The 27,381-nt window shown below is 51.0% G+C and overlaps 2 protein-coding genes across 9 annotated transcripts; both read right to left on the bottom strand.

Moving 5' to 3' along the window:
• Window positions 1-304: 304 nt before the first annotated feature.
• On the bottom strand, window positions 305-4,476 carry DPH2 (diphthamide biosynthesis 2). Of its 7 annotated transcripts, none has more exons than XM_081143741.1 (6): window positions 4,120-4,476; window positions 3,788-3,900; window positions 3,314-3,537; window positions 2,431-3,114; window positions 2,170-2,346; window positions 305-2,088 (listed from the first exon to the last, which is right to left on the bottom strand). In XM_081143741.1, the coding sequence occupies exons 1-6, from the start codon at window positions 4,264-4,266 to the stop codon at window positions 1,964-1,966; spliced, it is 1,470 nt and encodes a 489-aa protein (XP_080999867.1). In that variant the 5' UTR covers window positions 4,267-4,476; the 3' UTR covers window positions 305-1,963. The 7 variants fall into 7 exon arrangements, with proteins under 7 accessions (XP_080999867.1, XP_080999869.1, XP_080999868.1 ...); XM_081143743.1 differs by having other exon boundaries at window positions 1,318-2,088; window positions 4,172-4,474; XM_081143742.1 differs by having other exon boundaries at window positions 1,318-2,088; window positions 4,144-4,455.
• Window positions 4,477-6,666: 2,190 nt separating this feature from the next.
• Window positions 6,667-27,127, bottom strand: IPO13 (importin 13). Of its 2 annotated transcripts, XM_081146226.1 has the most exons (21): window positions 26,254-27,122; window positions 23,877-24,455; window positions 23,719-23,786; window positions 18,150-18,290; window positions 17,898-18,039; window positions 17,623-17,789; window positions 17,303-17,423; window positions 17,069-17,216; window positions 16,453-16,634; window positions 16,344-16,370; window positions 16,037-16,171; window positions 15,691-15,834; window positions 14,257-14,337; window positions 13,344-13,481; window positions 13,050-13,146; window positions 10,084-10,136; window positions 7,808-7,874; window positions 7,656-7,714; window positions 7,412-7,501; window positions 6,933-7,114; window positions 6,667-6,838 (listed from the first exon to the last, which is right to left on the bottom strand). In XM_081146226.1, the coding sequence occupies exons 1-21, from the start codon at window positions 26,335-26,337 to the stop codon at window positions 6,742-6,744; spliced, it is 2,802 nt and encodes a 933-aa protein (XP_081002352.1). In that variant the 5' UTR covers window positions 26,338-27,122; the 3' UTR covers window positions 6,667-6,741. The 2 variants fall into 2 exon arrangements, with proteins under 2 accessions (XP_081002352.1, XP_081002351.1); XM_081146225.1 differs by having other exon boundaries at window positions 23,719-24,455; window positions 26,254-27,127.
• Between the last annotated feature and the right edge of the window lie 254 nt (window positions 27,128-27,381).

Genomic DNA, 27,381 nt, shown 5'->3' with positions numbered 1-27,381 from the left:
TGAACCAGGAGGTCATGGTATGATTCTCAGTCAGGGCACATCCCGGGTTTCAGGCTCCATCCCCAGTAGGGGGTATGCAGGAGGGAGCCAGTCAATGACTTTCATCATTGATGTTTCTCTCTCTCTCTCTCTCTCTCTCTCTCCCTTCCTCTCTCTGAAATCCATAAAGATATATTTAAAAACAAACAAAAAACAGGAGAAAAAGTATCTGGTTTATTCAAGTTTCTGTGATCTCCCTGAGAAACAAATCAGAGTCGGTACAGACCAGCACTGTCCAACAGTTCTTTTTTTTTTTTTTTTTTTAATATATCTTTATTGATTTCAGGGAGGGTGAGAGAGAGAGATAGAAATATCAATGATGAGAGAGTCATTGATCAGCTGCAGCCCGCAACCTGGGTATGTGCCCTGACCGGGAACCGAACCCTGATTGCATGGATCCTAGGTCGATGCTCAACCACTGAGCCACGCCTGGCTGGGCTCCAACAGAACTTTCTGTGATGAAGGAAATGTCCTATACCTGTGTTATCCTCTTATATTTTTTATTGATTGATTTTCTAATTTTTTTTAGAGAAAAGGGGAGAGAAACATTGATTTGTTGCTCCACCCATTCACACATTCATTGGAACCTGCAACCGTGGCTGGCACATCAGGATGATGCCCTAATCAACTGAGCTACTCAGCCAGGGAAGGAAACTGAGTTTTTAATCTCAGTTAAACTATGTTTAAGTAGCCATGTGTCTACTGGCTGGTATACTGGATGGCACAGGTGTAGACCAGCGGTTCTCATCTGGAGGCAATATTGCCCCCACAGGGCACATTTGTCAACATCTGGAGACATTTTTGATTATCACAATTGGGAAGGGGTATGCTACTGGCGTCTAGTGCGAAGAAATCAGGGATGATGCTGAACATGCTACAATGCAAACAGCCACTCTCAACAAAGAATTATATGGCCCAAAATGTCAGTTGTGCCGAGAAACCCTGGTCTAGACCATCTATAATCTGCCTTTGAAAATGGCAGACCCTCAACTGCACATCAGAACTGGGATTAGCCAGAGGTCCTGGGCTGCTCCCAGAACAGATGGGCCTAGAAGCCTTTAGGAATACTCCAAATCGGTCCCCATCAAACATCAGACATTTACTAAGCCAGTATGTGCTAAGCTTTGTGCCAGTGCCAGAACAAGGCAAAGCTGGATCCTATCCTCAGTGAGAGGCTGCCTGCCCTCCCTCCATCCAGGCTCCTTCAAAGATCCTGCCAGAGGGGTGAGGTTGGTACAGGGAGCACTAAAAGGTCTTAGCAGTGATTTTTTTTTTTTTTGACAGATCCTGCCTCAAGTTTATTTGTACAATTAGCACAGGAGGACACCAGCTCCATGCAGAAGCAGCCCAGGGGTCACCAGTCCTTCTGCCCTCACATCGGCAGACAGAGGCCTCTACTGTGGAGCCTTCATGGGGGTCTGGGCACCTTTGGAAGCCTGAGCCTGTGCTACAGCTGTAGCTGCAGCCTGAGGCTTGGCTTGAGCCTTGCCTTGGCCTTTGGCAACAGAGCCTGAGACCCTTGGCAATGCTAACATAAGCACATTTCCCAAGCTTGGGGTGAGTGATGTAGGCAAGTTAATTGAGTTTGTGGCTACTGCTCTTTGGGATCTTGGGTTTGACCTCCTTAGGCTTTATGAGGGCCTTGATAGCCTCAGTGAGTGTGCTCATGGCCTTGGCATTGTTGACCTGACTCTTCTTCAGGCCCTTCTTGTTGTACTTCTTGGCAAAGTGTATGTTTCTCAGGAACTTGGGGTCTACTTCCTTCTTGATGCTGTTTCTGTGCCATTTTCAGAACTGGTTGTGCATGGTGTGGTTCCTGGACTTGGCCATATCTGCACTGAAGCCCACAGCTCCCAAAGCGCCTGGGACTGGAAGAGTTAGCAGTGATTCTTAAGTCCATCTGTGTCTCTGTCTCCACATGGTATCAGCTGCTTCCCTCATCATCATAGGCTATGGCAATTCCTCGTTTTCCACTCACAGCTCCTGTCACTGGTGTCTGACCCAGGAGAGGCTGCAGCCCTTGCCAGCTCCTGGAACTAAGGAAAGAGGCTGCAAAGAAAGGAGACTGAAGCTGAGTGGGCTGAATCTGGGAGAAGAGTTCAGATGGGAGTAGAGACTTGGCACACTTACCTGCAGGGCTGCTCTCAACCAGCTCCAGCTGAGGCCGCGGGGTGACGGCTGAGCATCCAGGATCATTTGATGGCTTCCAGGCAGGTGGGGGTCGGAGCTCCCCAGTAATGAGTGACACATCTGGGGTGTCCCACAGTTCCGATTCAGGTGGCGGGAGGGGCACATGGAAGGGAGAGCCTAGGAGGGAAAAAGATGATCCATACTGGCCCCCTGATTCCATGCCCCAAATGTTTCCAGCTCAGGCAGTGCCCCACCACTCACCAGGCAATAAGTCTGCGTAGTGTGTGAGGTGAGGAGCCAAGCCTGGAGATGGCCAGGCAGGATTGCAGGCAGCCTCCAGCTCACATGGTGACAATACAGGCCGGAAGAAGCTACCAGAAGGCTGGGGAGCTAGGGTACCAAGAGGACAGGCCAACAGCACAAAGACATCTACCTCAGGGAAGTTGGCAAGCTTGGGAGGTGTGGGCCGCCCCAGAGCTAACACATAGCTATGCTTGCCAGCAGCCCGAGTCAGTTTCCGCAAGTGTGCCAGTGCCTCACGGTGTCGGGCCACACCCAATGTGCCCACCAGCAGCCCTACCACACGAGCATCTTTGGCCCTCTCTACCAGATATCGTCTTCGTGCTCTTAGCCGCCCAGCCCGGGCACCTTCATCCTGAGTCCGCCCTGTCTCTGGGCAGCAGGAGGAGAAGGGCCGCCCTGGTGCCCAGCCCAAGAGCAGCCGGCTCAGGTCAGGGTCAAGGTCAGGGTCAGAGCTGGCCCCAGAGCTTCCTACATAGAAAGCACCATACTCTTCCAGGCACCTCCCTGGGGTCAGGGGGAAGCGACGCCCAAAACGCTCCAGGGGCTCAGGCTCTGAATTGAGGGAGCCCACTGGCCAGGGAAGAGCTGGGCTGGAGACAAGCAGGTCCAGGTACCGTGGGCGCAGGAGAGTGGCCAACGCCTCTGGAAGAAGGAGGAGGTGTCAGGGTTGGGGCCTGGCAAAGCAAGAGCTCCCTTAGACCCCAGAAGACTGAGTGTGACCCAAAATCAAAGGCTGGGGTCAAGTCCATATCGAGAACTCTATGGGAGTGTACTGAAATGGGGAAATAAGGCACAAAGTAGTTGACCCACCCTCCCTGCATGCACAGGCAAAACCCCTCACCCAGGGCATGGGCACAGGCCGGCTCACTCAGCAGCACCACAGGAGCTGTGGGGTCTGGGTTTTGGGCCTCAAAGGCTTTGGCACAGAGCTCCAAGGCCACAGAACGCTGACCAAAGACAAAGGCCACCGGCAGTGGGCGGGCTGGAGGGCTTAAGCAGGCAGGGCCAAAATGTACAAGGGCCTGAGCTCCAGCTTGCTCAGCACCCAGCACATCCACACAGCAGCTGCAAGGGAGATACCATTAGTGAGAAGGGTTTCATCAGAAAGTTGGGGTCATCAATGGGAAATGTGGTCAGTGAAGAAAATGATATTAGAAAAGACACTGTCATTGAGAGGAGCTAGTATCAGGGCAGTCATCAATAATCATCAAAGAGAAACAGCCATTAGGGGCAGGCACTGTAATAGGGGGGAAACATCACAAACTCTGGGTCCCTAGGCCTACCCTACACTCCATCCTTAAGCTCAGGTTCACACCTGCCATAGGCTGTGTCCCCCAGAATGAACATTTTCGACCCTGTAGTCTCCTCCAGTCGCGCAGCCACAACCTCAGCATCTCCCAATAGCTGGTCAGGGAACTGCAAGGCCACCTGTAAGCATAAACATGGTCAGGAACCCAGCTGGTCTCCTTCACCGAGGGTCTCTTCAAAGAAAACCTTCCTGGTTGAGTCCCTACCCAGCCAACCTTCTATGCCTCGCTCGTCCCGGAGAAGCGCCTCGCCCACTCCCATAAAATTACCCCAGGACCCTGGTCCTCTGGGCGACCCGTTCCCAAAGAGGTGAGCCACTCCTCCCTAACCAGCCCTCACCCGCTGACACCCCAGGTCACGAACAAATTCGACGACTCGCTGCAGCTCGTACACTCGGTCCAGGTCCGCATCAGGAGTGAGCAGCCCCGCGGTCCCCGCCTCCCGCTGCAGCGCCGCCTCTGCGGGACTGCTGAAGGTAGACTCCATGAGGCAGAGCTTAGATGACGGGAAGCTGCGAGGACCTCCCTCGACCGATCCACGCGGCCTCAAAAGCAGCCCTCAGTGGGTCAGAGTCGCTTGGTGAAGGCGGGAAGCTAGGGAGTCAGTCATTCCGCAAACGGGACGACCCAGCCGCGCATCTGAACAAGCGTTTGCTCACCACACGTGAGTCAACCTGAGATTACTTCCGGGTTCTGAGGCGGGGCTAACAGCAATTTTACCAATCTTAAACCAGCACGGCTCCCGCCCTCCAATCCTCGCTACCAAACCTGCCACAACCAATGGTTGGCCACAGAGCCCAAGGCCAATAGGAAGTGCTTCAGGGGAAGACGCGGAGCCTTGCGGGTGTTGTAGTTCCTCTGGCTCTCCTCTCCACTCTGGCCGTTTTCAGGTTCAGCCCAATGCCGGCCTTCCAGAAACGCCCACTCCCTGAAAATAGCTACTCCAGTTTGAGCAGCTCCAACGTCTCCATGGCTGTTTCCTAATCTGCAGAATGGGGCTCGTAGCAATAGTACTCCTAATAGGATTGTTGGGTCAAAACAATTTAGACATAAAACCTTACAAAGTAGTCCTTTGTATATCACATGTACTGAAAGCATTGCTATTACCCACAGTCGGTCAGGCAGGCAAACATTCAGCATTACTGCTCACTGCGCACTACATTCTTAGCGTTTACAGTCTTCCCAGTAAGAACTGTCCCATTTTATAGGTGAGGAGACTGAGATTCAAAGAAGCTAACTACCTGTCTAACAAGACACAGCGAGTCAGTAGCACATTCAGTATAAACCCAGGTGAGATTTCAGAAGCCGGGATTTTTGACTTCTCATTCTCCTGTCTTGTATGTGCTATATTGGTTAGTGGGAGGGAGAGAAGAGGAGGAAGACACTAGATAGCATGTAGTAGAAGAGAACTGAATGAGAAATCAAGAGTAAGGTGAGAATGGGGTAGGGGCAGGGGGACAGAGTGGCCTCAGGGGATGGCACATGAAAGACTGGCATGGGAAGAGATTAAGCAAGAATGAAGAATGAACACAGAATTTGTGCAAAGGTTGGGAAAAGAACAGGGGAAGGAGACAGTTATAAAAGTAATCAGTTCTATCACCTCTAAGGAGACTCAAGCTCACAGACAGGAGTGGGGAGAACCCAGGCCTGTTCCTCAGATCTTACTGAGAAGGCTGGGGTGCCTGAGAGGCAGCCCAGGTGGAACTGTGACTGAGGAGAAAGAAAGGGAGGGAGGAGAGCAACAAAGACAGGAGCTGTCCCTGGTACTGACCAGGCGCTGATCATTGGGAGCAGGTCAGGTACCATAGAGTGGGGGAGTTACGAATACACAGACAACACTAGGTCCTGCCTTCCTCTTCCTCTGGGGTCTGCAATGCCTCCTCCTACACATGCTTAGTCCCTCACTTTTTTTTTTTTTCTTTCTTTCTTTCTTTCTTTCTTCTTTCTTTCTTTCTTTCTTTCTTTCTTTCTTTCTTTCTTTCTTTCTTTCTCTCTTTCTTCTTTCCCTCCCTCCCTCCCTCCCTCCCTCCCTCCCTCCCTCCCTCCCTCCCTCTTTCATTTTTTTACATCCTCACTCAAGGATATTTTTTCCATTGCTTTTCAGAGACACTGGAAGGGGGAGAGAGGAACATTAATGTCAGAGAGAAACATCGATTGGCTGCCTACCACATGTGCCCAGACCAGGGCCAAGGATTGAGCCTGCAACTGAGGTACTTGCCCTTGGCCAGAATTGAACTAGGACCCTTCAGTCTGAGGGTTGATGCTCTAACCACTGAGCAAAACCAGCTAGGGCCTCAGTTACACTTTCTATACCTCTCACCGATCATGTGCAAATCTGGGTGCCTCCATAATCCCACACCAGGAACCCATCCTGGAACTCAAAGCCACTCTCCAATTCTTCCCTCCCAACTGGACCCAGCCTGAGTACCAAGTCCTCTACCTCGGAAGCCTCCCATTCGCATCAGAGATAAAACTTCCTCCACGCAGCCTTCCTTCACTGGTCCCATTCTCCCAGCTTAGCATATTAGCTATGCACTAGATCAACCTTTGTTTAGACAGAACAAGGTGAGGCAGAACTAGGGGCCCAGTACTAGACATTGTTGATTAAATAAATGTAAGCATTCATGAACATGGAACTAATTTAAAGGGAGGGGGTGCTGACACTACTACAATCCTCACCCCACCCCAAGGGCAATGGCAGTATTCTGAATGGCTTGAGCCTAGGAGCAGCTGGGTTCAGCGGTACCCCTTCTACCCTGGGAACTAGAGGTTGGCTCCAGTACTCCCTACCAAGACCCGGGTCCAAGCACCCTCCCATCCTTACCCCAGACCTTCTGGAGTCACCCAGTTAGGTGACTGTGGCAGTAGAAAGGAAGCAGAGACAACATGCAGTAAGGGTCTAGGTTTACTCTTTGGGGATAAGGAGGAGAGAGGAGGAGGTGTGGTGGGACGGGAATGCCCCTCAGTAGTCAGCTGTGTAATCTGTGCCATGCAGTCCCCGGCACAGCAGTGTGAACTCCTTCACCATCTCCTTTACCCGCCTCTTGTTCACTCGCTCGCTGAAGGAGAGAAGGGAGAGCAGGTTAGCACCATCCCCCACTACCTCATCTTCCTCTTCCAGTCCTGAGCCCAGGCCCCACCAGCTCTGCTCACCGAAGGATCTGCTGGCTGAAGGTGTCCTTCTGTTCAGGGCTAAGGCGGGCAGAGGGAAAACCAGGCGGCTGCAGTGCCTCCTTGATCCACATGCTCAGGAGGCTGAAGCAGTGTTTGTTCAGAGCAAATAGGATGTCGGCAAAGCAGTCCATGAGGCTGCGGGAGGCTTGGCCTCCAATGGCCTGAGGAAGACAGGTTCTCAGTATGCCAGGGCCTTGCCCCTTCCGTAGCAAGGGTGCCGAGTCACACCCCACCTCCCTCAGACAGTTCCTCAGGCAAACTGCATATAACAAGTGAATGCTGCTTTTTGAGAGCCAGCTGATCCTCACAGCAACTCTGACAACTTTCAGACATTTAAGTGAGGAAGAAACAGAATCAGAGAGTTTAGGGAACCAAAGGCTCAAGATTCCCAAAAGGGCAGCTGCAACAGCAGTGAGGGCCACCGTATTCCCATCAATCCCCCACCTGCTTCTTCTCACCTCCAGCACTGCTATGAGCAGCATACGGCCATCCTCCTGTACTACCTTTCCCACAGGTTCTACTTCCCCACATCGAGGCAGTAGCTCTGTCTGCAGAGGATAAAGAGGCCTGTCAGCCCCAGTTCCTTCCCCCCTCATCCTGGAGGCAAGACCTGCACACCACATCCCTACCCTCTGGAGTCCTGGGCAAGGCAGGGCTGGGTAGAGGAGTGGTGGGGGGGTCAGGGGTCAGCATGGGACTCACAAAGAATCCACAGGAGGCCTTGACAGTAGGTGCCTCAGGGAACTTGAGTGCCAGCACAGCTGTGGGAGAGGCAGAGGCAGATCACATAGGGCCTAAGGATCCTCCCCAGGGGGTCCCAGACCCACATGTCCAACTGGCCCCACCCCACTTACCACATTGGAACACAGCTTTGACATCCAACCGTTCACACAGGAACAAATCTGGCTTCCGCTTCAGAGCCTGCAGGAGGTGGAGCTGGTAAGCCCAGCCCCAGCCAACTGCAAGGATCATCCCCCCACTCACCTGCCACCCTAGGGCCCAACTTCACGAACCACAGGTAGGGGCTGTCAAAACCAGCTACCCAGCCATCTCTGGGGGAACCAGACCATCCCAGAGTTCTGTAGGCCAGGAGAGGAGCAGCCAAGGAATGCTATGTACATGTATGTGTACATGAATGCACAGGTGTATATGAGGTTGGGGGGTCATAATGCAGATAGCTTGTGTCTCAAGTTACTCCCTAAGCAAACACCTTTCCCTCTCCCTTCCATTAGGGCCAGATTCCTGCAGGCTACAGGTAGCCAGCAGTGGTTTCGCTTTGATTCATTGAGGCAGTTTAGCCCCCCTGTATTTATTAAAGGAGCAGCAGAAAAAAGAGATGGCAACTGGACGTGGAACACAGTCCAACAGCCCCCTCCTATGTCCTGTTATTCTGCCGACACCCTTCAGATCAGGAAGAGGAAAAATAGGGTAGGAGCCTTGGAGCCATGGCCCTACCTTTCACCCAGGGTACCCTGTGTCCAGGGCCTTCTCAACCATACCCAGCCCAGGAGCCGTGTTGCCATGTGGGGGGAATGGATGGAGTACAGGGGGCAGAGAGCCCACCCCAAGTGGTACCAGGACATGACTGGCACATCCTCAGGTCACAGGAGATGCTCTGCACAGCTCTAGCAGTCAACACATGCTGCTGTTCCCCAGCAGCCTCCCAATGCATACCACATAGACCCCTAACATCCTTCACATACCTTCCTCCACCATGTTCACTCACACGCACCCTCACTGAAGCACCCTACTTACCCTCAAACACACTTCTATCACATCCCTTACACACACACCCTCCCACATTTGCAACACATACTCACTACATAGTCACATACCCAAACCCCTCACATCCCCAAACCAGCTCCACATCACACCCTCAATCTACCAATCTTCCAGCACATGTAATCTCCCAACACAGCCATCCACAAATATACACTCAAATAATCTCACCCCCAAAGATTCACCCTCACAGATATCCACACATCCATCCAGGCCCAGAACACTCTCCCTATTCACCACCCCTTTCACCCTGCCCCCCAAATAAACTATAAGTTACAAGAGAGTAAGAACCGTGCTCGCTTTTGTGCACCATTATATCCTCAGCACCTAGCAGAGTACCAAGCATGTATTACACACTCAATAAATATTTGTGGAATGATTAAGCAAAAAACACACATTATTTACCTTAATCCACAGGATTCCCCCAACCCGCAGGAACCTCCTAACACACAGAACTCCCATATACTAACCCCACATCCCCACAGCCCAACACATATCTTTCCCAAAACACACATACCCTAATACAAACATACCAATACCACAATATTACACCTATTCTCCATACTACACATTCCCACAGCCCAACACACACATGCCTCCAACACATATCAACATTCAAAATCCATCAATGCCTAAACACATCAACATAAAACACATCAATGCACATGTCCACACTTGAACTACACATCCAACATATTACACCTACTACTTACAGCAGTTACAAGATTTCTGTTCCTCCCAAACCAAACTCAAAACATACAAAGTAAGGCCCAACACACTTAAACACACACACATCCTAACACGGTCTCACAATGGAGCCAGGACCCCGCCTCCCAGCAGCAGCACAACCTGTCTAACAGCCCAACTCTGGGCTCCACTGAAGCACATTCATATCAGCCTCTCCCTTCAGAGCTCCTCCCAGCCTACCTCTCAAGAGCAGGCTGGGGGCACTGAGGCAGGGAGTTCCCGGCAGGAGCACGGGGACAATGAACCCCAAGCCCTTAAACTCCAGTTCTACCCCTGAACTTCTTGGGTACCCCAGCCATACAGGAGCTGCTGGGCAGTTACCACCCCCTCCCTTCCCCGACCCCCACCAGGCCAGCCCAACTCCCTCCCTTTGGGATCAGCCTCTCCCTGGTCTTTGTAGAAGACTGAGCTAGCTGAGGCAAAGGGACACTAAAGGAGGATGTTGGGTTGTCAACTTCCACGGAAACAGATGAAGAAACTCTATTCAACTGAACAGAAAAAAAATTTGTCAACAGAAAGCTAAAAATAGGCTTAAATTGAATTTCAACATAAGAGAAAGAGAAAGAGAGAGAACAGAACGTGAATGAATAAAACTAAAACACACCTGTGCCAGGAGTTGCATAAATGAATCAACAATATCAGGATGATCCCTGGGCCCTAAAATATAATAAAGATGGAACTTAAGAAAAAATTATACAAACAGCAACTCAACCTCATATAGTTATGTGGGACTGAGAGCCTGCAGGGAGACAGCGTGGGGGCACATGAGCAGCAGGAAGCAAGATAAAGAAACAAAACATACAAAAACCATGAACTGGGAAAAGCCCAACAGAAAGAGACGGCAAAGTGAAGGACGGGCCTGCCCCAGCTCCCTCCCAAGGGGCCTTCCACCTACTCCCTGCTCCTCCTAGGTGAGTCCCTCAAGTGATCCTGTGGTGCTCGAGCAATGCTGGTCTCCACATAGCTAAAGAAACAGCCCCCACACTCTAGGGTGGCCCTATACTGCTTCTCAGCACATACCTCCCCATAACTAGCCAACGAACATGAGGGCAGGGCTGGTTGGTTCTTGGTACCTCCTTTGGAGGTGTGGCTGAAGGCCCTGAAATGGCCAGGGCATCAGGCCCTGAGCAGGTGACCCCTCACTTCAATGGCCGTAGGGTTCTTGGTCTGGCCAGGGAAGGGAACTTACAGGGTCCACTTAAACCAGAGGACTCCTTCTTGGGTAGGGCAGTGCTCAATATGCTGTGGGGATGGCCAGGCAACCCACTGGAAGGGCATTGAAAGTCCCCCACCCCCCCAAATTAAAGTCCCACCCAGCAAAGCCCCTCCACATGGACACAAACTCAGCAGAGAGCCAAGCTCAGCGCTGACGACCAGCTCCCACCATTAGCCCACATGACGAAAGAGGGAAACCAGTTAGTGTGTTGCCCCATGGTGCAGTGGGAGGGCAGAGCCCGAGGAAGGGATGGCAAGACTGGGACAGCATACAGGTAAGGGGACCATCCTGTCCAGCAAGACAACCAACAAGCCCAACGAATAGGATGTTGGACACTATTCTGCCTCCAGTTTTGATGATACCTGTGGTAAGAACAAGGCATGCACCTGGAGCTCCTGCCCGGGCCACTCCACTCTCAAGAGGAGGCACTGCAGGAACACCTGCCTGAGACACCACTAAGGAGCTGTGTGATCTTGCGCAAGCCACAAACACTCAGTTTCTCCACTGTAAAGCAGATAATAATCTCTTCCTTGTTTCCTTCTCCAGGTTAGGAGCCACTGATAAAACCTGCTCCTTTCACATCTGAGCCCCAAGTTACCCAAGTCCTGAAAAGTGAGCCCAATGTGCCCCATGCCTGGGTCACACTGCAGACAACAGGTTCAACATTCAACAGCTGCCCTGCTAGCACTGGTTCAGACAGTGAAGAAGAAAGGTTCCAAGGGCAGGGAGCCCTCACCTTCCTTTCTTCAAGTGTCTGGTGCCTGCTCTATGCTGGCCTCATTCTGAACACTAGGGATGCAGAGAGAAGAGGCCCAGCCCTGCCCTTGAGGGGCTCAGTCTAGGGAGAGAGACAGACATGAAAGCTGATTATTGAGTGTAACTGGTGCTGTATCAGCAGTGTGTACATGATGTAGTTCCAGCAAGGAAGTCAGATTCTGCCTCAGAGAAGCTTCTGAGGAATAATGCATGGGTAAGGCGTGGAGTGAGAGCTCACCCAGTAAAGGGCTTAGAGCAATCCAGTGAGAGGAGCAGGACACAGTGATCAAATGGGACATAGTAAGGGAAGCAGTGTGACTGGACTGCTTGAGTCATGGGGACGCTGGCAGGAGAGGACATTGAGAGGTACACAGGAGCTACATCACGTGGTAGGAATGGGATGATAAACAGGGCAATGGGGAGCAATGAAAGGGTTTTAAGCCAGGGAGAGAAATGCTCAGATTTGTGTTTTATAAAATACACTATAGCTGCAGGGTGCAGAATGAATTGGAGAGAAGGGCAGATATCAGGAAAACCAGTTAGAAAATTGTTGAGGTCATCCAGACACCCTATACTGAGACTTTGGCCCTGGAGGGTGGGGAGCAGGGGCAGACTATGGGATAATCAGCAGCCAGGACCACCAGGACTTATCTCCAACTGGACTGGAGGAGTGAAAGATGTTGAGGATGACCACACCTGGGTTTCTGGCTCAGGTTTCTCCCCACTTTGGACCTACCCATAGCCCCCTGAAGCAGAAGCCAGCATCATGTGACCAGACACTGAGGATATAAGCAGAGAGCACTCTGGCTCCAGCTGAGAACCCTGGTGAGCCTCAAACCTGTGACCACGAGTCCAGGCAAGATTCATGAGGCTGGCAGAGCAATGTGTTTCATTTCCAAGTTAGAAGCCTGGTTAGACAGCAGGGGAAGCCTGGAGCCTCCTTTTCCCAATTCTCTCAGCCTAAGAGGCACAGTAAACGGGGATGTGGGAAGTGGGACCACAGCCGTAGGCTTTTGGCCTGGAAGGGAATAAATCTCTATGCAGGGAAAGGAATCAGCACTCACTGAGTACTTAATGTACAGAAACCCCAAGTCAAGGGCCCAAAAGATGCTACTTTAACGCCTATAACAATCCTATCAAGTATAAAAAAAAATCTCCATTTCCACAAAGGCTCTGCAAAGGTAAGTGACTTGCCCAAGGTCACACAACTAGTTGGTGGTGATGAACTTAGAATCTAGGTGTACCTGATTTCAAAGCCTATGCTCTTTCTACTTTTCATTGTATCCCAAAGAAAAGGAGCTAGCCTGGTACCCCAAGCCCCTCAGAGCTTCTGGCTCCACCTTCCCCACCATCCAGACTGGCCGTTAGCCCAGCAGGCCAGTAGAAGACATCATTCACTCTCTTATCCACTTCAACCTAAGGTGTCAACTATTTATAAGGTGATAATTATGCTGTGCTTGATCCCACAAGTTTCCCATCAAGTCCCATGTGCAACTCAGGGGACAGAGGAGAACAGAGTGTGCAGCTTTGGCTCCCCAATCGGGGAAGCAGAGGCAGTGGCAGTGGCGGCAGCAGCAGAGACCTTGGTCAGGACCTACCTTGCTGGAAGAGAGTGAGTGTGACAGAGGTGACGAGCAGGAAGAGGGCCTCGACTGGGGGAAAGTGGGCAGGCTCGTGAGCGAAGATGTGGACCAGCTATAACAAAGCAGGGAATGCTGGTCAGCTGAGGCCCTGTCTCACCAGGATAGGAGAGCATCCCTGGAATGCCAGTGAGGACCCCTGCCAGGGCAATCAATCACCAATCCCTTTTGCCCACCTACCCCATCCTGGGTCAGACAGATCTCTAACTAGGATGAAATACAGAACACTGTTGTCCCAATAAGAAGGCCCACCTGTCGAGTGAGGTCAAGAGCAGAGGCCTGGGGGATGGTGCTATACATCCGACCCAGCATCTCACACAGCTGTGGCACCATGGGGGCAAAGTCATCCAACAGCGTCTTAACAGACTTCTCGAAAATAGCGCACACAGCCTTGGGAAGAAGCAAAGGGGCCATGAAATAGAAAACAGTATTGTATTATAATCATCAAATTTGCTAAGAGACTAGATCTTAATTATTCTAACCACTAAAAAGAAATGTTAAGTATGTGATGTGATAGAGGTGCTAATTATGGCTATAATGGCAATTGTATCATGTTATAATACAGAAATGTATCAAATTAACATGTTGTAGACCTTAAAGTAACACATTATTATATGCCAAATATATTTCAATTGAAAGAAGGAAAAAAAAGGCCCTGGTCAGCAAGTCACAATCGGCTGGAATAAAATGGAGGCCTGGCACAGAAGAGGCCTAAGAAGGGACCCTTACCTATAAGCCTTGCCTGGCTCTGCGAACCAAGGAAGGTAAACAAGTCTGACCCTCACCCTGAAAGGCAGGAGGCAAAAAGGGCCTTTTCAGAGGGGCTCAGGATGGAACTTTGTAACTCAACTCTTCCTATTTACACCTCCACCATTTCCTCTCAGGGAGCAGCAACAGCAACAAAATCCTGAATTGAAAAGGGACCAAAGGTAGGTCTCTGATGCTAAAGTGGATTCCTGACTGTCACTCAGCCACATCATTGTCCTTTGGTCGATACTGGAAGTTCTGAATGCCTTCCCAAAAGGTTCCTTGTATCTATGGAACAGGATTTGCCTCCTTTACTTCCTCAAGACTATCACAAGCTTAAGTATGGCAGCAATACCTTCCTCCTGCTCCACCTCTGAGAAAAGTCACCATGGGGCAGAGAGCAAGGGCTGGGACTCACCTCCACCACCTGGGCATCATTCAGCCATTTGCTCAGCACCTTCTGGATAAGCTGGAAGACCTGCTGCAGCACCACTACCACCTGGAGACATAGGAAGAAGATGCCCCCACCACCACTGTCACCCACCTGAGGACCTTATAGTAGGAAGTAGGCCAGGAGTTCAAATTCAAACCTATCACCCCCAACTGTGTATTGAAGACTCAATGAATGGGACCCTGGTGGAAGGAGTGTTTGCTCAATGCTCCATGAATAAAAGAGAATATTTGAATTCTAGGGATCCTCTTAGAAGAATCCTCAAATTGCAAAGCAGGGATATTATGAGTGCTTCATAAGATTACTAAATTGTGGGGGGTAAGGAGGTAGAGGAAGGTATATGAGGGATAAATGGTGATGGGGAAAAAACAAAATAAAGAGAAAAAAAAACTACTAAAACTTTGCAACTTTAAAAAATCACTTCCTATCCATTTCTGATCAGTAAAACTCTTAGTGCCAAAAGCCTACAGGCTAGCCCCAGATAGGCTTAGGGTAGACAGCCCCAAGGGATGCATAATACAGGCAGCTTATGAAGGGGCAGAGAGCAGAATGAGGTCCTGGGAGGTGAGGGAAGGCAGGGTGATGACTATCACAGAAGAAGGGGCTCTGTGGGAGAGATTTAGTCTGGAGCCAAAGAGTAACTGAAACTAGGGGTGGGGAGTTGAGCAGAGGGACCAGGACACTGGCTTCTTTTTCTCCAGGAGAAACTCTGAAGGGGATACTGGGAACAACGATCAAAGCAGTCCCTCACACTTGTACAAAACTTCACTGTACGCAGAGTACTTTCACATGAGACCACATCTGCTACCCAGCAGTTCTATGAAATGAGCAAGCCAATATTTTGAAGTTCACAGTTTTGAGTGGGAAGCTGAGGCTTGCCCCAGATCAAATAGCTTATAAGTGGTCACCCAAACCCCTGTGCCTGCCGTAGCTTACAATAGCACTTATCACACTGCTTTGCGACAATCTGTTTACATGTATTTCCTCTAGACTTGGAGCAACGCGAAGGTAAGAACTATCACATGTGGAACATGTAAGCATCCTCAGTGCCCAGAGGGGACAGTGAATGCTGAAGTTCTAACCCCCAGAATTGTAGGTTAAACAGGGGCCAATAATTATATCACTTAGGAGTTGAAGGATAATGTCAGTGTTCCCTGTGGGGTGGGGAAATCACAAAGACATCACCCTAGTTGGGCTGGGGACAAAGATACCACCCACAGAGTAAGACAATGACATCACTCCCCGGAAAGTGAGGGGCAATGATAAGATCATTCACAGGGTCAGAGAACCAAATGCATATGCCACAGGGAACAATGACAATATTACCAATAGATTTGGAGGTGACAATGACATTCCCACAGGGTTGGGGATGGGGGCAATGGCAATGACAACATCACCCACGGGGTTGGGTCCCTGTGGCACTGGCAGCTTCCGGAGTTCAGAGCCTTCATGATCATCCTCATGATGACTGACGTCCAGCGTGGTGAAGAGGTTGGAGAGGAGCCCCAATATGTGGACAATGGCCAGCTTGTTGGAGGGATTAGGCTATGGGGAGAAGTGAACCAAGTTCTGAATTCTCCCAGTTCCAGCTTGGTCCCCTGGCTCCAGCCCTGACTACCAGCTCCAACCCCACCCCTCAGCAGCACAGCCACACAAAGGGAAGCCCTAGAATCCCACCCCTGCTCCTCCATGGCCACACACACACACACACACACACACACACACACACACACCCCAGCTCACTCACTATCTCCTCTGCCAGCTTCTCCAGCTGCTGGATATAGGGAGAGATGAGCGAGTGCAGGTTCTTAAGGATCTCTTCTACCTGCAGGGCTGACAGCAGGAAGCCCAGTGCCTGCATCAGCCACATGCACTGACTTGTCTGTGGGACAGAACATGGAGGGTCAGTCCTGGACACATCTGGTTGTGGGTGGGAAGAATGAACCAACTGAGGAAGCTTCCAAGAACAGAGAATAAGGAAGAAGGCAGAAGATAGGATTTCTGTGGGTTCCTACAATATCCCCAGGGAGCCCCCTAGAAACTTTTGAGCTCACCTTGTGGATCTGTTTCATTAGTACATCCTGGGGATAAATAGAAGAAATATGGTATCACAGCAGTGCAGAGGGTGCCTGAGGCCCTGCTCCACCCAGGGCCCCTGCATACCTGGGAGACAGCCACGATGTTGGCAGCATAAGGCGGCAGGTCATACTTGCATTCTCGGCAGATCTTCTTGAGGGTGGACACAGAAGAGACAGAGAGCTCAGGATTGCCTAGGGCATGCAGTACGAGGGGCAGAACACTGTTGATCATGACGGGGTGGTCAGCCAGCCATTCAGACAGAGCTCCTGGAGGAAGAAGGGAGAGAGAGGAGAGGATATCTGAGGCAGGCCATGTCCCTGCGAAGCAGGCAGAGCTCCCAGGCAGGGTCAAGTTGCAGCCCCAGTACAGAGCACTGCTCATTCAGAGGACTGAATGGGCAAATATGTATGCACATGATCAAACATGATCCTTAAAGCTGAGAGGCAGGAAGGAGTTACTCAGTAGAGGCCCTGCACTGCTATTCCATTGACAGTGAACTAGCCTCACTGAATTGCAGCTCAGTACAATCAGTAGGAAGGACACTAAGACGTGCCAGGACAGTTAGTTGGCTGCAGCACTGACTGCGTGTGTGGGCATGTGTGTCTCTCTCATTTTGGATAGGACCCAGCAGGCTGGCTGTAGCTGGGGATGGGTGCCTATGGCTCTGAGAATGTGCTCATGGGTGTGTATCAGGTCTCACCAATGGTGAACATGACGGTATCCGCCAGCTGCACGTTGCTGATGCTGATCCGTGGGATGAGGCCAATGAGCCCAGGCACCACATCAGAATAGTTGACATCAATGGTCTCTGCGATGGATTGGAAGCCATAGAGCAGGGCTTCTGTGTGCTAGGGAAAGAGGGTGCCACTGGCTTGGCTGAAGAGCAGGGTGTGACAGATCTGGGAGGGCTGAGGGAATCAGGCTTGAGGGGTACCTGCCAGGAGTAGGGCTCCTCTGAGCTGGTGAGCAAACGGCCCAGCTTGTCATAGAGGTTGCTGAGCAGCTCGGCCCCCAGCATTTCATAAACATACATAAGCGTGTCTGAGATGTCCACCCTGAGAAGTAGATGAAGACCTTATACACAGCTAGATCTTTCCCCCAAGCCCAGGAGCCCACCCTGGTACCCTCATAACCCTGTAAAAGTGCCTAGAGAATAGAAAAAGGATTCAGGAAGTCTGGCCTTGGGCCCCTCCCCTCACTGCCTTCATTATTTCAGGGTTCCATTTAGAGCTAGGATTGGCCTGCTACCATCACCTGTAAATTCGGAACTGCTCCTTCTCGTCTGAGGACCAAAATCCATATTCCTCATCAGAAGGGAACTGGGCCTTGTGCAGAAGCACATCCACCAGCTGGAAGTAGACTGGCCGGTACACCTGCTGGTACACAGCCTGCTTCTCTGCCTCAAAGGACAGAATGTCATCCTGAGAGAGCCAGGGAAGAGTATCAGCCACCTCACCAGAAGCTACAGAAGCCCATTATTCACCTTCTTCCATCATGGCCCCCTCCTTCTGGAGGTCACATAGACACACCTGCAGTGTATACCAGAAGGTGAGGGTCAGGGAGCTGGTGGTCTCATTGACAGGATAGTGGCCAGGGATACCCGTGCAGAACATGATCATGTTGACAAGGGCCAGGAAGCTCTGCCAGTGCTCCACTTGGTCCAGCAAGGCCCTTGGAGGGAGGAGATATAGTAAGATCACTCCACTGCCCCCAAGAGGGCTCCATAACCCTCCCCGCTTAGAGTGCCCTGCTGTCCCAGCCCCAGCTGCCCCACACCTCACCGAGAGTGGTTCTCGCCCAGGGCCACAGCAATGCGACAGATGCCATGGGAGGTCTCCATGTCCCCATTCTGCACTGCCTGTCGCAGTTGATCCTGCAGTCCCAGAACCAGTGGGATGAGTTTCAGGAGTGTGTTCACATACCTGGAGGCATGAGAGGAGGAGACCCATCAGAGTTGTCTGCCCATCCCTCACCAGATATAAAAGAAAGGTACATTCTCCTGATCTCCCATTAAAGTCCCCCTCCCCATATCAAATCCAAAGCAAAAAAGAGGTCAGGGCCTACAGGGCCCATGTTGGGAAGAACCTTAGGTCAGAGACCTCCAGAAGAACTCTGGAAAGGAGTATAAGGTCAGTATTATGGGTTGAATTGTGCTTTCCTATTAGACTTAGAGTTGATGCTGGAATGCATTAAGACTTTGGGGGAGGATGGGATGAAGTGAATGTATTTTGCATGTAGGAAGGACATAAATTTGGGGGGACCAGAGGGTAGAATGTTAGGGGTTGAATTTTGTCTCCTCCAAAACTGTGTTGAAGTCTTATCCTCTGGTACCTCAGAATGTGATCTTAATTGGAAATAGTAGGGTCACTGCAGATAAGGTCACAGAGTAGGGGGGCTCCTAATACAATATGACCAGTGTCCTTATAAGAAAACATCCATATGAAGACAGGGATCTACAGGGAGAATGACATGTGACAACAAAGGCAAAGATTGGAGTTATACAGCTGTATGCTAAGGAACACCAAAGGTTGCCAGCAAACCACCAGAAGCTAGGAGAAGGCAAGGAAGGAATCACCTATAGGTTTCAGAGGGAGCTTAACACCTTGATTTCAGACGTCTAGCCTCCACAACTGTGACAGTAAATTTCTATTGTTCAAAGCTACCCAGTGTGCGGTACTTTATGATAGTCAGCTCTAGGAAACTAACACAGATACTATTCGAGGAGACTGAACAGGATGGGTAGATAGAAGAGTTAACACAGGCTCAGGAACCCTGTTAAAGACTTTAAAAAGCAGCAACAGCTCCTAAGAGCATCAATCCCCACCTTCCACTCCACCTCCTACCAAATTCTAACTCCTATGTACTCTGGTGGCAGTAGGAAGGGAAAGTAGATGATGAACTAAGAGGCAAAATGAACAGGACTTGATGATTGACTGGATGTGAAGATAGGAAAGAGTCTGGGACAACTCTGAGGTTACTGACTAAACAACTAGATAGATAATGGGGCTATTTACTGAGATCTGGAGAGGTAGGTGGAGGAGGACAGTAACACATTTAATAGGAGGCAGGAAGGTGATAAATTCAGCGTTAGGCATGTTGAATCAGAGGCATCTGGTGAGATATGCAAGTAGAAGTGTCCAGAGAGTTGGATATAAAAACATGAAACCCAACAGAGAGATTAGAGCAAGGCACATAGATCTTAGCGTCATCAGAGAAAAGCTGGTAATTGGAGTCATAGGAGTAGATGAAAATTGCCCAGGAAGAAAGTATTGAATGAGGGGAAAAAAGATGGTCCAGCTCAGAGCCTTGAAGCACAATGATCCCTAAAGAGCAGAGGAAGAACAGTACACAAAAGAGACTGAGAGAAGGCTAGCTCCATCCCACTGCACTCGTCCCCAGTAGCTTGCTCTGTGGAGACCAGATTAAGCAGAGGCATTGACACTTTCAGGGGGGAATCAGATGCTTGGGACTCCTCTGCTGTCAATCATAGCATCACCATACCAATCTATGGAGAGGTGTGTGTGGGGTACTTGGTGTCCAGAAGGAGTTCCATCTGGACTTGCCCCAAGCAGGTTGCTAGGTAGGTAGCCTTATAACCTTAGGAGTAAGATGTGGACAGAGGCAACCAGCCCAATATGTTGGCCTTCTCCACATCCCTTTTCTGGTGAGATAAGATGTCCATACCAGGAGAATCCCCAGCCCAGAGACAGCCCCAGAGGGCGCTGCCTAGAGACAGCTGCGATAGCTTCAGTCTCATGACCCTGACACGGGCTGTACCACCAGACAATAGGCACCTTCAGATCAGATCTGGCACAAAGAGCAGGAGCAGGGCCAAGGCCATGACCCATGAGTTTCCAGCAGCTCAGATGGGGGCAGGAGGTAGTGCCCAACCCCCATAACACCCCCACTGCATTCCAAAGCTGCTTCACATCTACCAAAATTCATGTATGCAGTAGGTCCTCAATGAAGTTTCTTAATTTGTCTCATCTGAGCTTTATAATAAAATACATCAAGGACAATATAGCCCAGAAGGACTCAGAGTATCACTCAAGGTCACACAGCAAGTTAGAGATAGGTTCCGGGCTGAGAAAGGCCCTTATACTGCTGTAGGTCTGCTTCCCTTTCAGGGTCCAACCTGAATTTCCCCAAAGGATCTATGCTAATGTCAGCCTATATCTCAAGTTCTAACTGATGGGGGCCTCCAAGAGCCTGTCTAATTCACCTTCTCTTCTCCCCCAATGAAAAGTTTTTCTAGAATTAAAAACATATTACAGGAAAAACACACACAAACATTTCAAAGAAGAGAGAGCTAAGCAAGGAACTAGCTGTGGAAGAGAGGGAAAAGGGCGACGAGTGCAAACTTAGCCAAGGAGAGGGCCAATGTTAGCAACCTGGGTAAGGCAGTGGCCAGATAACCCAGAAGTCAAAACCACTGAACGTGACTTTCTCAAGCCAAAGCTAGGAAACTAGACTACAGTAGAGCAAGGTCGAAACTCTGACTCTGGGCTGGGTGCAGCTTACCCATCAGGGAAACTCTTGCATTGATTTCCTACCCTTGGCACCTATGCCTGAGACCTGTGAGTAGACAGGAAAACAGACCAGAAGTTTCTAGGTTTGGGGAGGGAGATAAGAGAGGATGTCTTCAGGGGCATGGCTGAGACTGGGTTTAAGAGGGCTGATTCCAGTCGGTCAGCTTGAGCTGCTGGGACAGGGCTGTTGGGACTCCTTAGCTGCCACTCACACTGAGCTCAGCCCAGACCTGCAATTAGAGATCCAGGAGCAGAGCTGAAAATGGGGAGAGTTGCTAAGCAACAAAGGGAGCTGCAGCCAATAGGTGCTCAGGAGGCTTTGGTTTCCTCACTGGCTTCTTGCTTGCTCATTCGTTCAAAGAACAAGAGGCATCAATTACCTGCCAAAGCCCTGGAGACTGGCTGGGTGGGTAAACCTGGGTGTATCCAAGGACATCCTACATCACCCACATACTGGCCCTCGACAATTCCCCTTACCCAACTGTCTGAGCACAGCGGGCACTTGAGCTTCTGGATGCCAAGAAAGGCTTTGACCTGGGACTTGTTACCCAGCTTAAGTTGAAAACCTGGGAAACCAGGGGAAAGGCATCATACTAACTGCTAATGCAACAATGACACTAAATACTAGCAACCTGCCATTTATGGAGTGCATAGGAACCATTCTAAACCTTTCACAGACATTCTCTTATTTAATCCTTATAATAAAATATTCTTTATAGAATATAAGGGACAGACCCTGTGCACATTAACCTAGTTAAATCATTAAAACACTGTGAGGTTGATATCACACTCATTTTACGGATGAAGAAACTGAGGCTTACCTGGGTCTCATAGCTAGTAAATGGACCATCTGGGATTCAAGCTCAGATGTGACTAATGCCAAGGTTAGCACCATTAACCACTCACCTACGCTATCTCTTTCATTGCTTTTCCCTCTCCAATTCTGCCATGGGTTCCCAAAGCCCCATCTCTGAAATATTAGTGTGAGGTCTCCAGTCTTGCCCAGGCCAATCCACCTTATTCCAAAAATTTCATCATGCCATTTTCTCTGCTTAAAATCCATTAATATCTTTATATCATCTTCAGGATGAAGACTGAAATCTTAAGTTGGCTGACAAGGTCCTACATGATCTGGGCCTGGATCTCCTACAACTGTTCCTTAAACCTGCTGTCTAATCAGACCCACTCACCAGGCTACCAGGCTCTCTCACACCCTTGCCTGGGCTCCTTCATCTGTCTGAAATGTCCTTGCCATATGTATCACCTCCATCTGACTCTTTTTTTTAAATGTTTTTATTGATTTTAGAGAGAGAAGAAGGGTGAGAAGGAGAGAGAGAAACACTGATGAGAGAGAAACATCAATCTGATCAGCTGCCTCCTGCACGTTCTCTAATGGGGATTGAGCCCACAACCTGGGCATGTGCCCTGACCAGGAATTGAACCCAGGTTGAGCATGGGACGACGCTCAACCAACTGAGCCATACGAGCCGGGCCATCTGACCAGCTCTTACACAGCCTTCAAAGCACAGCTCAGTTGTCACTTCCTCTGGGAAGCCTTTCACAACCCACAGACTGGGTAAATGCCTTCTCTGGGTTCTTACAGCCCCTCTGCTCTCTCCATTAGAGTATTCATCACATTGCATATACTCGCCCATTCATGTATCCACTACGTTATGATATCCTGACTTGCAGAAATCAATTTCACTTTTATGCTCCTAGTCCTCATTACAGGGCCCAACACACAAACAGGTGCTCAACAAACATTTGCTAAACACCTTACTTACTACACTCACCTTCTTTCGACTCCTTGAATGCACCATGGTGCTGCCCAACACAGGCCTTTGCACCTGCTGTCTTTTCTGAAGCCTGCAACATTCCCTACTCCAACCTCTTCCACTCCTCATCACTTGGCAACTCCTACTTTTCATCCGTTCAAAAAGTATTGAGTGCTACCAAGTGCTGCAGGCACAATGTGACAAAATAAAATGACAGAGTGCCTAACCTCACAGAACTGAGAGACTAATGGGGAGATATACATTAATTTATAATGAAACCTAAGAAGGAAAAGCACTGGGAGCTCTGAGATAAAATAATAGAGAAGACCAAACTTAGTCTTAAAAATCATGAAGGATATGAAGTTTAAGCTAAGGCAGAGGTAATATGTCAAGTACATGTGATGGTTCATAGCCTGGAAGGAGCATGGGACATTCAAGGAATTGAAAAGACTGTCAGAGTGAAGAAAGCAAGGAGCATGGCATGAGATTAGGCTGGAGATGCCATATTGTGCAGCATCTCTGTGAATCAAATTAAGGATTCTGACTTTTACTCTATGAGCAGTGAGAAGCCACTGACGGGTTCTGAGCAGAAAGGAAAAATTAGATTCTCATTTTCAAAAGATCACTCTGGCTGCTAGGTGGACAATGAAAGGGGTATAAGAGTAAAAACCAGGGGACTGGTGAGAAAACTCTACAGTAATCTGGGAAGAGGTGATGACAGCTTGAACTAGAATGGTGGCAGTGGAAATGGAAAAAAGAGATTTGCAATATGGTTAGGTGCAGAACAGTCAGAGCTTGGCTGAGAGAAAGAGAAGAGTCAACTATTTTAACTGAATAATTCACTGGATGGTTAGTTGTTTAACGTCTGTCTCCCTCTCTGAACCATGGGACAGGGACCATGTCTTGATTGGTTCCTTGGTATATCTCCAACATAGGACCACACATGCAGTAGGTACTCAATTAGTGTTTACTGAACAGATAGATGGATGCATGCATGCAGGAACCAAGCAGACTGTCCTTCTCTGGGAAGGTGGGGACCCACTTACCTCTGGGCATCAGGCTGTGAGATGGCATTGACAATGGCCTCCACACTGCTGTCGAAGAGCTCTGAGTCCTGCAGAGCAGCAAAGGCAGCCTGAATGAGAGCCTCACAGTCCTGCAATGGTACCTCCAGCTGCACCCAGCTGGAAAAGCACTTGAGTACCTTCTGACGCACACAGCTGGGTGAGCTGGGCTGCTGTAGCAGCTGCTCCAGCAATGGGAAGACAGCCCCACACTCCACTGCCAGGCTGGCCCGCACCAGGCCTTTGCGATACTGGGGCAGGCGACTGGTCTGAAATTCCTCTGGCAGCACTGTCAGCAGCTCGAGTAGAGCCAGGCAGCGACCCTGGCCATCCACCGGTGAGTCCTCCGCCTGGAAGAGTCGTACCATATCTGCCACAGCACATGGCCAAGCGTCAGGCATCATGCTGAGAGCCAGTGAGGCCAGAGCCACACAAAGCCGAGTCAGCACAATCTTGGAACCACTGGCAAAGCGGGTAATCTGGGTGAAGAGCTGTGCCTTTAGACTTTCATACTGGTCAGTGGGGATGTCACTCCAGTAGCGAGAGATCTTGATATGCAGGGCACTGGCCCCAAAGTACTGGATCTCAGGCACCTTGTCCGGCTGTAGTAGCTGCCAGCTGAAGTGCCAGGCTTGTGGGGAGACCTGGGCCTGCATCAGCCACTTCTGAGCCAGGTTCTTGTTCTCAATGTTGGGATCATAGTAGAGCTGGTGCAGTGCCTGCAGGACAACACAGGATTGAGCAGGTGCTGGCCACTCTGGCCTTTTTCTGGCCAGGGCCCAGAAAAGAGGGGGTGACTTGGTCCTGCAAGACTGCTCTCTTTCTCACTGGGAGGCTGAGTAGAAAAGGAGAGCTCAGGGCTCTGCAGTTTCCTGGGCCCAGGGTATCCTGCTGATACCCTGAGAACCTGAATTTTGTTCATGCTCTACCATATTCTCTTCTCCTTATAGCAAAACATTATGGGTTCAAAGAGTGAACCTCCACAAAAAAGCATACACACACACACACACACACACAAAGAATAGATTGCATTCACCAAAAAGGTAGGCATATGAGGTAAAGGGCAAGGCCTAGGTGGAAGGAATGGCTCCACAGGGAGGAAGCTAAGCCTGAGAAGAGCATGAAACAGCCTGAGGGGCCCTGACCTTCCCAGGCACAGCTGTTCCCATCAACTCCAAAAGCTCCATTCAGCTCCCCCAGGATCATCCCTAGGTCACTCTAGATGCTGGCACCAAAGCCAGTGTGAAATTTGAGAAGGACTAAGACTTTGCCAGGCAGCCCTTGTGCAGAGACATACTGGAAAAGGGGATGACAAGACCCTCAGAGAGCGAATGGGAGAGTCCAAAGAGCTGGTCCAGAGAAGTCTTAGCCTTGCAGCCCCGGCAAATGCCTAGCCTGGAGCTCTCACTAAGTACTGAATCCCCAGGGTCCCAATTCCATTGGGACTTCACACAGTAAGAAAACAGAGGTTTATCTCCCTGGTAGCACATGGAACAGCGAGCCACCATGCCAACACCTGCCCAGCCCCAGGCAGTGGAATAGTGAGACCAGGACTCTGACAGACTAAGCAGCCTCCATCCAAGTAGGCTTAGCTCTGTCTGTCCATCTGACAGCCTGTTATGGCCACTGTCCTTGTTTGGCTGCTCAGGGATGCAGAGGCAGGCAGAGAACAGAAGCAGAAGGATGTATCCTCACCATTTGATATGGCAAACAGGGCTCAAGAATAGCAAATGAGTATTTGCAACTATTCCTAATTTTCCATCAAGGTAGCCCTACCTCCCCATTAATCCTGGGGGTGGGGAGAGGGATGCATTTCTGCCTTCCAGGCCTCTGTAGGCAGAACCCAGAAGACAACCAGAGAAGCCTTTTTCAAAAAAGATGGACTGGGCAGTGGGGAAGTATGGGAGGGCCATGGTAGGGAGCTACATGGGCAGATGAGTAGGAAAGAACCCCGAGGCTGCCAGTAAAACCAGGCCCCTTGGATCCAGCACAAAACAAAGGGGGCCAGCCATACTCCTGCCTGCCTTCATCCAATAAAGGAAGGACCCTTCTCCAAGAAAGAGTGAAAACATAACCCAGACTGTCTTAGTCCCAGATTTTCTGAGCCCCTGGCTCAACAAAAAGGGTCCAGGATAGTTCAACATCAGTCTGGTTCCTAGGGACTGAGCTGCAGGTCTCCTGGACTCCTGGATTCTCATTGCATTCACTACTCATGCAGTTCCCACAGAGCTGAAGAATAGCCAATCTGGCTGGAGGTCTAAACCATCAACACCCTGGAGGGACCACCCCAAGACCCCAGAGTATCTATCCACAGAGGACCCCCGTCTAAGGAAAGCCAAATATAGCCCATTAGGACACTAACACTGCTGTCCTGCCTGCCCAGAAAAACAGCAAATGCCAGGTGTCCTGGGGGCACCATCCCAGCGGGCACCCAGCCCAGGCCAGGGCTCTGGCACTAGTGTCAGTGCCCAGAACTTCTGCTCTGTCACTAGAGTGCCCACCCCAGGGCCCTCATACCTTCTCCACGTTCTCCACAGTGAAGTCCAAGGCTGGCGCTGCTCCAGCCCCTGCAGCCCCCGGCTGCTCCTCCCGCCGGTCCATCTTTGCTCCCTCCCCAGCAGGGAGGTGGACCCTGACCTGTCTCCTGCCCCAGCCCCTTGGCTGCTGGCCCCTTGCTAGACCCCGGCTTGGGTGTCCAGGGAGTGGTGTGCTGACAGGGGACCCAGGGTGGGCATGGCTGCCGAGGCCTCCCCACCTCGACTGGGGTTGGGGGGCTTGCCGGAAATCAAAAGGGGTGCTCTTAGGAGGAGATTCACTGAGGGGGGCTCCGAGGAGCCGTCAGGGACGGGTTCTCAGGCGGGGGTCCTAGTGGTAGGTCACGGCTCAGTTTCCAGAATCTGTGAGAAGGGAGTCATAGGGGAGGGAGGCCTGTGGGGAAAACAGAGCCCCTGGCCCGAGAGGGTCACAAGGTCGATGGCCTGTACCCACAACACCCTCCTCTGAGTGCGCTCCTGGGTCCTATGAGGAGGTCACTGGGATGAGAGGTCACGAGGAAAAGAGCCCCTGGCGGGTTACGGAAGGCGTCCGGACGAAGCGCGGGGGTGCAGCTTCGACACTCTGGGGCGAAGGGTTCGTAATGTTGAGGGGCTGCGGCAGGTCCCCTCCGCTGGGCCTGGCCCGCGCTCTTCTCACCGTCCGGCTCCGGCCCCGCTACGGCCGCTGCCTCCGCCCCAGTGACTGACAGGCGAGCCGGTCGCGCCGGGCCGGGGCGGGGACCTCAGCTAGGCGCGGGCTGCCCCGAGCGCCTGTTCCCGGCACCGCCGACTCAGGCGCCGACCGTCCCCCGCGCCTGCCGTGACCCGGCCCGGCCCGGCACAGCCCGGCCCGGCCCAGCGGAACTACGCGGAAACTCATTCCGGGTCTTTGGTCCTGTCCTCGCGCCAGCCCGCGCGACCCCGATCAGGCGACGGAGCTACGCGCCGCTCGAGGCCCCCGTCGAGCCAAGGTCCCGCCGCCGAGGACCCTGGGAAATGTAGGCCGTATTGCACCTAACGGGAGAGCAGCACCTCGCGGCGGAGGCCGGGACCACGTGGGCCGCGGACCCGCGGAGCCCCGCGAGCGCCCGGCTTACCCGGCCGACCGGCA

This window comes from Miniopterus schreibersii (assembly GCF_964146895.1).
Source record: "Miniopterus schreibersii genome assembly, chromosome: 8".
Lineage (NCBI taxonomy): Eukaryota > Metazoa > Chordata > Mammalia > Chiroptera > Miniopteridae > Miniopterus > Miniopterus schreibersii.
The sequence above is the reverse complement of the archived record's forward strand: the minus strand, read 5'-3'. Positions and strand labels throughout refer to the sequence as shown.